Source organism: Branchiostoma belcheri, unplaced genomic scaffold (assembly GCF_001625305.1).
Source record: "Branchiostoma belcheri isolate BF01 breed outbred unplaced genomic scaffold, Haploidv18h27 scaffold28, whole genome shotgun sequence".
In the NCBI taxonomy this organism is placed as follows: domain Eukaryota; kingdom Metazoa; phylum Chordata; class Leptocardii; order Amphioxiformes; family Branchiostomatidae; genus Branchiostoma; species Branchiostoma belcheri.
In genome coordinates this window covers 733,235-745,279 of record NW_017803887.1, presented here as the reverse complement: position 1 = coordinate 745,279, position 12,045 = coordinate 733,235, and the positions used below count along the sequence as shown (strand labels likewise).

At 44.6% G+C, this 12,045-nt stretch overlaps 1 protein-coding gene across 1 annotated transcript; it reads left to right on the top strand.

Annotated features, from left to right (window-relative positions):
• The first annotated feature begins 1,774 nt into the window (after positions 1 to 1,774).
• On the top strand, positions 1,775 to 11,837 carry LOC109472673. Its single transcript, XM_019772514.1, has 8 exons — positions 1,775 to 1,957; positions 2,463 to 2,486; positions 3,890 to 3,997; positions 4,290 to 4,387; positions 5,301 to 5,418; positions 6,343 to 6,516; positions 7,674 to 7,834; positions 11,701 to 11,837. Exons 1-8 carry the CDS (start codon positions 1,852 to 1,854, stop codon positions 11,803 to 11,805), a joined length of 894 nt encoding a protein of 297 aa, XP_019628073.1. The 5' UTR covers positions 1,775 to 1,851; the 3' UTR covers positions 11,806 to 11,837.
• Positions 11,838 to 12,045: the final 208 nt, after the last annotated feature.

Sequence of the window (12,045 nt, the reverse complement as noted above, 5' to 3'; positions counted from 1 at the left end):
CGTACGAATAGCTAGCCTCCTGTGCAAGCCTCCCGGCGAGTGGTAGTATTGATACTGCGTTTTGCAGAATTTTTAACGCGTTTTTTTGACGGCCATCCTACAACTAGCCGCTCAGAGAAGGTTTGTACCCGCCACAGGCGGCTGGTTGTAGGATGGCCGGCAAAAGAACGCGCTGAAAATTCTACGAAACGCAGTATCAAAACTCCCACCCTTCCGGAGGCCTTCACAGGAGGCTAACGAATAGCTTTCGTTTGCGGTAATCATGTGTATCCAAACGTTAACCACATTGCCTGTGTGTTGCCGGCCCTTGCTTTGGTCAAGATATAATTCTCGTTCTTGTAGATAGTTATGTTACATTTATAACCTAAAGCGCGAACAACATGATAAAACTTACATGAAACAGACAACATGGAACATTTAACGTTTTGAGTGGACATGCCACAAACAATTTACAAAGTACCGTTCAGTTAGTTTAAGACTACGACACATTGGATAGTGCGTTTTATTAATCTTCCATGTGTCTTAAAGTCAGTTGTATTTCTCATTTGTTCTTAATATTCATCATGTTCTGTTACATAAAGACAACGACCTTGACTCCAGGACGTTAGAGTTTTTTCATGTACCATAACAATACATCACCCACAAGTCACCTTGATAAGAAGCGGCCGTCAGGTCGCCCTGTGCCTCTCGTGATTAAACAAATAAAGGTTCAAACAAACAGGTCCGACAACCTGAGATCATTGAACCGGTGAATGAGTGTACTCTGGACCGAGACATGAACGGTACAGCTGAGGGCAGTGACCTCGACAGTGCCCCCATCAAGCAAAACATCAATGATTTTTCTTCCTAATTGTTTTCATCTGATTAATTGATATGCCTCTTCGTGATTGACGTACATGTATGTCTTAACAGTATGTAATGCCCTTGTTATGTGTGCATGGAAGTTAAGACAGAGAGGTCATCGTTCTGTAGCACGTTCTCAGTACGTTAGTTTAGGTCAGTGGTGTCATTGACCGGCCTTTGCACTCTGGTGTCTGGGTTCATTGCTGAGTTGGATGAAAAGTTTCAAATTGGCCATCTAATGGCGATTTGATTTTATAACGCTCAACTGTTCGTATAATAAAACTTGGTGGGACAAAAAAAAATCCTGTCGATAGTACTGTGAGTGTTTCAAAAGTCAGTTCAACAAAGGACTTTTTACAGAAGCAAATGTCCTTGGTTCAACCTTGCTGTCGGACAACGTGAACTGAAAACTTGTCTACATGGCAAAAACAAAAAAAACATAGACTTTGTTCATGTCGTCAGAGTTTTTTTCTCTTATCAGCAGTTCAGGAGATCGTTCGCGTATAGGCAGCACGTAGAACCCCGTTTCCATGGCAACTCCCGCCATCCTGAGAGACAAGCGATTGTCCTTGGCAATCTGCGCAACCATTGGCTGGAAAATCGAACCGGCCCCCGGGGTGGACACTTTTTACATCGCCCCAAAAAACGTATCGCCGATAGAAAATACTGTGACTAATCTCCAAGCAGATCCTTGGGTGGGAAAAATACAGTATCAACTCATATTTGCCAGGCAGTATCCAGTTGGCCAGAGAGGGTTAAAGTGCTGGTAGCGACAACAAAAAAAACAGGGCATATATAAAAAAATCTAACGATCATTTCCCCACAACCTCTGCTTGGAGAGTACACTGTGGCCATATACCCCGATACGAACAAACAAAAGTGACCCCCTAGGAATGCATCGCTCAGCACTGATTAGCGTTTAAAAGTCGCTGCCTGCTGCAAAGTGAACTCATTTAGGTGAACGGCTGTTGATCGCATTGGTGTACACAGGACCTGTGGTCGTAGAAGATGAAGCTGTTTATCGTGACGCTCGTCCTACTCTGTGCGGCGGCTGCGGACGCCCAGTGGTGGTCTTCATGGTTCAGCACCTATCATGCCGACGACAGCACACCACGTATAACAGATTTTTTGCTCTTTATTGTGTCCCTCTTTCAATGTTGAAGTAGTCTGTATACCATGCTGGTTAGTTTTCGTTCGCTCCTACTGTAGCTACCAGTTAGCTAGCCTCTACCAGGCTTCGAGAGGATTTCTACTCTTTCCAGTCGCCTCCCGAAGCCTGGTAGAGGCTACCAGTTAGCGACTGTAGGAGCGGACTTGAACTAGCCAGGATGGTACCCCAACTAATCTTATAGAGCATGATTTTATCATCGACTCCTTCACTTTTCCTTAAGTTGTAGTGTACATGTGTTGTCCTCAATTGTCATTTTACTACGAGTATCACACGCTCTTCAGTCTTTTTGTCTATCTATTGATGTACATTCTTTCTATGTACTCTAATTCCTCTATAAGTTAATCAACTTATGGCTTGTCTTTTTTGGGTCAAAATATGGTTATATACTCTTCACGAAGAAAATGCTTTAAAATTTTCATTTCTTAACTTCTTTTTGTCCCTCCTCCAGAGGCGGTGTGGGACGGTTTAAAAGGTAAATTTATTTCTTTTTCGTTGTCGATAGCTGCGTAGCAGGCATTTAGCCTCTAACGGGCTTTGAAGCGGCTAGAAGTAGTGGAATTGTCCGAATAGACGAATCATATGTCACGTTAGTTGGTACGCTAAAAGAGTATAGCTTGCCGTTCTGGAAAACTGTACTCCCTTAGCGAACCAACTCAACTGGCATGTTATTTGTCTATCTGTCAATTTCTACTACTTACAACCGCCTCTGAAGCCTGGTAGAAGCTAGCGAATATTGTTCCTTTGTATGCTAGAGATATCAATATTACATCAGGTGTACGTAGACACTTGAAAGGACAAGATTCTTGCACATATTTCATGTAAATGTACTTAAGAATATCCTTTTACATTCTGATAGACTTTAAACTTTAAACTTTATTCATCAAAACAACCTGAATTGGCTGAAACAGCCTGAATTGTGTTGTAAATTACATGTACATTCACATTAACAATTGTAACATTTTAGCGTTAAAAGATTAAGTGTTAAAAGAAGTATATCCGATAATGACGTATTGTATAGAATATCGATAACACATTAAAATATAGACAATATAGACGGTATATTACCTACGTTGTGTACGTGACATCCTCTACCCGAGCAAATATTGGATCAATTCGACACACGTCGTTACAGCTGTAACATTATGCATGACGCAATCCTCGAGTTCGTTGCACTCTCCAAGCAGACGTTGATAGGGAAATAGCCTGGCGAGGTAGCGGCGGTGCAATTTTCCGTCTCGTAAACGGTCGATGCCATTTGAAACGGTCGATGCCATTTTGCTGACTGGTCGATGCCATATCCGAGCGTCCAAAAACGAATATAAGTAATATATACCATAAAAAGTAATAGTCTAATTGCAAATATAAGGGAGGATCGTGTAGAATTGTAAATATAAGTGAAAAAAGAAGCACAAGCTCGGATTCGAACCCGGGTCCAAAAGTGTATCTCTAAAATCCTAATCTACATATCTACCCCATGTGTATACCCTAACCTCTACGCCACGAAACATCATGGTGTGGATGAACCGTGCTTATACACTTAAAGTTAGACGTTCTGCGATATGCCATCGACCGTTTCAAATGGCATCGACCCTTTACGAGACGGAAATTAGCAGCGGCGGTGGGAGCCAAACTAACAAGACGGGATTCCAAGCTAGATTTTGAACACTGTAACCCTTTCATACGTTCTGTCACATGTACGTACAGTGTAAAATTGGTACCTGAGTTCGATTGGGCAGGTGACAGACATTGGATACTTCACTGGCAATTTGATACTGTCTTGCAATCGCCGAAAGGTCTACATACTACATGTGAGCGTGGTAGTTTATTGTGCGCCAGCAAGAAAGAAATAACGTTGGTTTGATCTTGCGAATGTAGTGACGTTCGGAGTGAACCCGTTCGGAAACAACTTCGACAGTATGCCGAGAACCACGGACATGGCCGAGGAGAAGGGATGGACACAGTTCGGAGAGAAAACATGCTCAGGTTAGAGATTGTTTGTTTGTTTGTTTGTTTGTTTGTTTGTCTGTATGTTTGTTTCGTCGGTGAAGGTCAGACATTCAGTTACTCAAGCAACTAGCTGGATATGATCCAAATGCCATCATAAGACGCCAGTCTTGTGGCTTGGTATTAACTACTTTTGTGTGTGCTTTATAAGAACCAACGAGGAAGGTGACAGACGGTCACCAAAACGTCGGCTGTAAATAAATCACTTGGTTGTGTAAAAAGGGTCTCTTTACTCAAGAACTAACTACGTTTTGTGACGTTTATTTTACAGCCGGTACGTGGCAGGGTTTCCGCTACGTCAAGAACAGCGACCCGGCCGTCATCCTGCTGTTTGATAAGAACGGCTACATCGCTGGGATGCAGATGGGGGTGAGTGTTTGTTTGTTTGTTTGTTTGTTTGTTTGTTTGTTTGTTTGTTTGTTTAAAGTTAAAACTCTTGGTCCAACACAAAAAATTCTCTCACCTAGATCTTTCTACCAGTCACTCTGGTTTTCCTCAGTAGACTGACCCAGTGAAGCTTGTCACGTGACTTCTTTGAAGTGTGACGTCATCACTGGGTCAAAGGTATCTGGTAGACGATGTCGGCCCCCGTCGCGGTTCAATGTAGGGTGATGGGCCCTGATATATATATATTGTTTGTTTGTTTGTTTGTTTGTTTGTTCCGCATAACCGGCAAACTGCCTTCATGGGCGTAGTGCACCAGTTTTGTACATGTAAGTGCAAGCTGCGTAAGACTGGACTGTTTGGTACGAACCAGTCACACCGGGAAGGACCCCTACTTTTTTCGAGTGCCGTGTGTTCTTTAACGTAGCCTCCATAGCAGGCTTATAGAACTGGGGGTTTGGTGGTCTACGGCTGTTTTCTGATTAGCCCAGTTCTAAAAAACGGGGGTAATTCAACCAGGCCATCTATGTTGTCTATATGCTACCAGAAAATAGCACATAAAAGCTCCCAAAGACCACGAAGACCCCCCAAACCCCAAGTTTTTGGCATGCTATGGAGGCTATCTTTATCGTGGGTGGGGTGTGGCTCTCCCAAACACGGGACCTCCATATACGTTAAATATTTAACATCCTATCATTGGATACCTTTAAAAATGTTTAGAGTTAGATGTTTAAGGGTTAGGTGTAACAAGTCGTTCGGTGTAATGTAGCCAGCTGCCGCCGCGCCGCGTGCCTGCGAAGCTGGTGTAAGGGCGGTTATACCGGCTATACAGATACAGATACAGAAAATTCGCAAATGTACATCTGAAATTTTCTCAAAACTTGTGCACATCGCGCAGGTATACAAGAGTGATTTGCCCTCTGACGGCAGCATCCCGCCCTCCCGTATCACTCCGCCATGGATAGAGGACAGGAGCAAGGACATGTTACTACTCACTGCCTATTTCATCCAGCCAAGTGAGTATTCGTGCGCCAGGACTACTTTGTGAAAGTTGACAGAATAAAGTTGACAGGCAGACCCGGTTAGGCAACACTATGTCCCGCAAAACGTCTATAAAAAATAAAATTGCTTGGTAGAACCAAGGAGGTTGAAGAACTTTTGATCAAACTTTCTTGGTGCTACTTGGGCAAGGTTGTCCGAAAATGTCAAGCCTAGTAGAATTCAGATGTGTGGTCGTGTGGCGTAACGACATATATAGCGCTCGACTGGGAATCAAGAGGTCCCGGGTTCGAGTCCTGACATGCCACCGACTTTATGCCCTTAAGGCACTTTACACGACTTTCCTCACTTCACTCAAGTGAAAATGCGTATTTTTCTGTCCTGTATTTGTCTTCATCGTTGGTGGCGGCATAAAATAAGTTGCCGCCATAACCTGAGCCATGAGTGAGTCATAGAATGTTGGAACATAGGAAAAAATGTCGAACGTAGAATTCAACTTTTCGTTTTCCTCACCACTGACAACAGGCAGGATCTGCGGGGCCGGCCGTACGGAGGCCAAGTATCAGGCAAAACATCTCTGAAAAACATTTCCGGATCAAATCTGTTTGGTACAAGTTACATATTATTACCTGCACATCTAATCTTCACCGACGTAATTGATTGATTTGATTTGATTTATTGAAATTGCAACAGTGCAATACACGCGGAACAGAGGCAGCTGTTGCTGGTGTTGTGTCCCGCACATAGAAACGAATACTGGACAGACAATACCCATTTTCACTTGAGTCTAGTGGGGAAAGTGCCTTTCCCAAGGGCACAAGATCGGTGGCATGTCAGGACTCGAACCCGGGACCTCTTGATTCCGAGTCGCGCACGCTGCCGTTGCGCCACATGACCCCACGTAATTGACGTAATTGAATTTTTTGTTTTCCTCACTATAGGCAAGATCTGCAGGGCCGGCCGTACGGACGCCGAGTATCAGGCGGAAGGCACGGGGACGGGTCTGTACATCCAGACCGGCCCGAACTCCACTTCAGACGTCATGGCCGCCCCGCTCCGACAGGCCGACGCGGACGGCACGGACTGGACCAGGGGAGAGTGCTTCTGGGCCATGGGTGAGGTTTTTTTTTATATTCCAACAAGTAATCACAAGACGTGGTGACGTCACACTAGAGCTGTGTACCGGTACGCAGTACCGATACTGTACCGGAAAAATTGATTAGGTACAGGTCCAAAATACCTAATCCCCCAGTACCGGTACTGTACCTAAACAATTTCACACCAATTTTATGCCTATTTGTGACCTCAAATGGGTCCCTGTGTAAGGACAGTGTGTTCATGAAAACAAAACATCTTTAGTTTTGCCTATATTTTATCTGAGCATTCGCCATAAACAAAGAATAAACCTTAACTAACAAGTTTATTAATGTTTTTTGTTATTGAAGGAGTTCAGAAGAGCATATAAATTGGTCGAATTGTTCAGGTACAGGTTCAGGTCCGGACCTGTACCTAAACCTGTGTACCTGTACCTGTACCTGTACCTAAAATTTGTTTAGGTACACAGCTCTACGTCACACACATAAGTTTTTTTCAACTTATATCAATGCCGCCACCAACATATGGGACAGTACAGTACTCATTTTCACCTGGGCGGAGTGAGGAAAGTCGCGTAAAGTGCCTTTCCCAGGCACAGGATCAATGGCATGTCAGGATTCGAACTCGGGACCTCTTGGTTCCGAGTCGAGCACTCTGTCGCTACGCCATACGACCCCACAGGGTGAGTTTAGTCTCCACCAGACTCCTTTGCAGACTGAATAAATAGCTAGTAGAAATCGGCCTAAAAGGGATTTGATTGGCCAGAGGAGTTAGCCGCCCAAAGAAAGTCCATTTGCCTCCACCAATAAGGTCAATGACCTGAACAAGACGGTTACATCATGTTGCAATTTTATAGCAGGAGGGATTTAGACTCATGTCTGGCCTTCTTATATATGAATGTGTTTGAGTAAGAATTAAGTGTGTGAGTGGTTCAAAACCTTACAGTCTTACGCAGCTTGTACATGTACGCACATGTACAAAACTGGTGTGTTACGCCTAAAGGCGGTTTACCGGTTATGCGAAACAAACAAACCAAAAAAAAAAAAATTAACAGAGCGAATCATATGCAAAGGTAAACATTATGCATTTGCTTTGAAATTTTACCTTTCTAGTTCACTTTTCATGATGGGTGACATCCATGCGCGCTTCAATTTTCTCACGTTCCCTCATGATACAGGTCAGCACTACTGGTACAAGTTCCGCCCCGACATGAACTGTGACGATTTCTACCCGGTCTTCCTGATGTACAACGACGGGAGGCTGAACGGTTTCGGCTGGAACATCAACACAGTCCTGGACAGCCCTCGATACGAGAGCCCACCAACAGGCGCACTGAGTGTGAGTTTGTTTGTTTGTTTGTTTGTTTGTTTGTTTGTTTGTTTGTTTAGGATCTTCATTAGTGTGAGTGGTTTATCACATGCCATCAATCAGGAATCGTCAAATCATAATTGATCATAAGGCACCAGATTGTAAATAGCTGATATATCTCCTGAATTACAGAATGTAATAATACTCTTCCTAAGAAAACACAATAGCTTAGCTTTAGTATCATTATGGACTAGCTCGTTGGAATTATATCTTAGTATTAGTTTATGTATGTACCATTGTTGTTTCTTTGCCATACATTGTACCAGCTACAGTTGTTGAGCAATAAAGTTGATTTGATTTGATTTAGTCTTTCAGTGTTTCAGTCTTTGACTTGTAGTCTGCCTTTGCTGTTGTTTAGTGCGGAACAGCTGTGACTTGATTGTTCTAAGTAGCTAACGTTTAAACCCACAAATCAAAATGTGTTTCCCAGCCCGTGTTAGACCTTTTGGAAATACCGACCGAACCAAGTGGAATCGTAGGGGTAGTCGGGGAGGGATAAAAAGAAAAGAAAAGCTTTGCCGGATCAAAACAATTGTAGGGAATGGTAACGGCAGTAAAAGAGAGCTAAAAAGGGACAGGGTACTTAGACCAGTAGCTACTGTATGTACAGCACAGGGCAACAACACAAATGTGATATGCAAACTGTTACCTACATTAATGTTGACAAATATTAGATCCTTTATGAATAAGAAGTTTGAATTAGAGGCCAGTCTAGAGAATTACTCTGTTCAAATAGCTTGTATTACGGAAACTTGGGCTACCGATGACATCCCTGATAATGTTATGTCCATGTCTGGCTACCATTTGTTTAGGAGGGATAGGCAAGGACAGAGGGGGGGTGGATTGGCTTCTTTCATTGTAGATGACATCCCTACTCGTAGACTCTTTGACCTGGAAAACAAGGAGCTTGAGGTGATGTGGGTCCAACTGCGTCCACATTGGCTTCCCAGAACTGTCCCTGTGATTATTCTTGGGGTAGTGTATCATCCACCAAACAGAAACAACAAAGAAGGGATTAAAGAGATAACCGACCACCTCATCACCACAATCGATCATATTTGCAGTCATCAACCCCAAGCTGGGCTCCTGCTTTGCGGGGACTTCAATGGCCTCCCTCTGCGACCGTTATTGGCGGCTCATCCTGAACTGAAGCAGATAGTCAAGCAGCCTACGAGGGGCTCAGCTACCCTGGACATTATTATTACTAACCTTGCGCAACACTACTCCTCACCGCGGATTATACCTCCTATTGGGAACAGTGACCATGCCTGTGTCATACTCCAGTCTGGAGCTCAGGTAGCAAAGCAGTCATCTGTTAAACTCCCCCGTCGAGTGATCAAATACTCCATGAAGAGAGACTTTGCCGTGGCCTTAGCCATGCAGGACTGGTCTGCTGTGCTCGAAGCACCAACAGTTGAGGACAAGGTCGACAAGTTCTACTCCACTGTCATGTCACTTGTAGACTCTCACTTCCCTGTCAGGTTAAAGACTGTGCAGACAAATGACAAGAACTGGATGACAAAAGGGTTCAACGGGCTATTGAAAGCAGACAAGCCGAGTTCAAGCGGCATGGGAAATCACCGCTATGGAGGAGTCTCAGAAACAAGGCAAAAACTGTGGTTAGACAAGCAAAAAACTGGTACTATCGTAACCACATTCAACATCTCAAGAGTGAAAGCCCCCACAAATGGTGGTCGTGTATCAATAAAGAACTTGGAAGATCACATGGATCTGGCACACGCGTTACCACACATGAGCAGGATGATGGGCATGTGGCTGAGAAGATTAGTCAACATTTTGCTGAAGCCTGGTGCGTGAGTCAGTGTCTCAACATGTTCCCGTTACCACTCACTCGGTCATGTCCTGACCTATGCTCCATCGGAGAAGTTAATGTGCTACTGAAAGCCACAAACCCCAGGAAGTCCTGCGGTCCAGACAACCCTCCCCCACCTTGGGTTTTGAAGGAGTTTGCAGAGGACCTGGCCCCAGTAGTTACTCACGTGTTCAACGCCTCATACCGTGAGGGCATAGTACCAGTCATCTGGAAGTCGGCCAATGTCATCCCTGTGCCTAAGTCTGCTGGTTCATCCGAGGTTAGCAACATGAGGCCAGTGTCTCTTCTTCCGGTCCTGGCTAAATTGCTGGAAAAGTGTGTCCTGAAAAGACTATTACCTACCTTGCGTGCAGTTATCAAGGACCAATACGCATACTTGCGGGGGTCGTCAACCACAATTGCCCTGGTGCGGATGGTTCACACGTGGATGAGTGCGTTGGACTCCCGAAAGCCAGTCTTGATCCGTGCAGTATTCGCGGATATGAGTAAGGCTTTCGATCGTGTTGACCACGCCCTGCTCCTCCAGACTGTGATCAACCTCCAGCTAAGTTCGGGAATGTCAGCATGGATTCATAACTACCTGAAGGACAGACAGCAGAGAGTAGTTGCAAACGGGGAGACGAGCTCCTGGCGTACTCTTACATCTGGGGTACCTCAGGGTGGGGTCATTTCCCCATACTTGTTTCTGCTGTTTATGAGCACCAGGAGAACTGTCCACCCGGATACTATGAATGTCGGGTACGCCGATGACGTCACATTGTCCAGGACATTGTTGGCACTCAAGGCAGATGATGACAGATCAGTCGAAGAGGAAACATCTAATCTCGACTCTTGGGCCAGTGAACACAGGATGACTCTCAATGGCGGAAAGAGTCAGCTACCCCAAATCTGCTTCTGCAGAAGTGTCCCTGAGCCACCTACATTAACCCTGGGGGGAGCGCCAGTACCAGTTGTTAGCTCAGCCAAGGGTCTTGGGTTCATTCTTGACCAAGGCTTAACCTTCAACGAGCAAGTCAACGCAATGGTGACCAAAGCTTCACGGAGACTACATCACCTCAGACTCCTCACTAAACAAGGGATGAGCGTCTCAGACCTCATACAGGTTTACTTAGCCCTGGTTAGGCCGGTACTTGAGTATGGCCATGTGCTACTTGTTGGTTGTAGTAAACAACAGGACCAGGCGATCGAGAAAGTACAGAGGAGGGCCCTAAGGATAATCTCTCTTGGTGGGAGGAGGAGTGTCCCTGTCCTTCCCACTCTTAGGGAACGTCGTGAACTGGCGGCAGTTAAACTGCTCAAAACATGCTAAACCCGGAGCATCCACTGCATGACTTGGTACCGGACGTGAGGCCAGCAGGAACGGGAATGTCTCTCAGGAACTCGGGGGGGATCAGGGTACCCAGGGCTAGAACAAACAGACTGTATAATTCATTCTTACATTACTCAATCCGTCTATACAACAGCCAAATGAAGGCTTAGTGCCTCTGTGTATAATGTAAGTGTTGTGATGTCTCTAATGTACTTTTGCTAAGTGACTCGTGTTTACTTTTTGTTAGGTCAACACAATTCAGTTGTACCATGTACTACTGCTATGTTGATTTTTATGAATAAAGTATAAAGTTTTAAGGCAGTGGTGTAAATTGGCCCTACCATTATGAGTGCGGTTTATTCGGTATATTATGGGAACCAATTAAACGGACCTTAACACTTCTGCTTTTCGTCTACTAGTTCTTATTATTTTCGTCTACTAGTTGTCAGTTCGTTCTATAAGGTTCTAGCGTTGCATTTATATGATTGCTACATTCAAGTTTGTGGCAATGACAAGCAAATTTACTACGATAGGAAATTGAAGCAATAACGGTAACGCACAACGCACAGTTTATCGTGGAAACATAGATTCATCGATCTCTTTTCAGCATGTTTTCATCAGTCATAAGTATGTACAAAACTATTTTGTCCGGATTCTTTAACATACTGTCTGTTTTGTTGTGTCTTTGCGCAGTTGTTCTTCGCCCAGAAACCTCCCTGTTTCGACGAGCACGTCCGGCGTGGCCTGTCTACCCTGCACATCTACCTAGACGATTCTCCAAGCTCCAACTTCTGTTAGAGATGTCGGACACCAATAGCCTTCATAGCACGCCAAAATTTGTTTTTTTTTTTTGAGGGGGGGGTCTTCAGGGTCTTTGGGATCTTTTATGTGCTATTTTCCGATTGCATATAGACAATATAGCCGGCCTGGTTGAATTACCCCCGTTTTTTGCTTAGCAGAAAACAGCCGAAGACCACCAAACCCCCAGTTCTATAAGGCTGCTACCGGACACCAACGCTTCAACAGACGGCATGCATG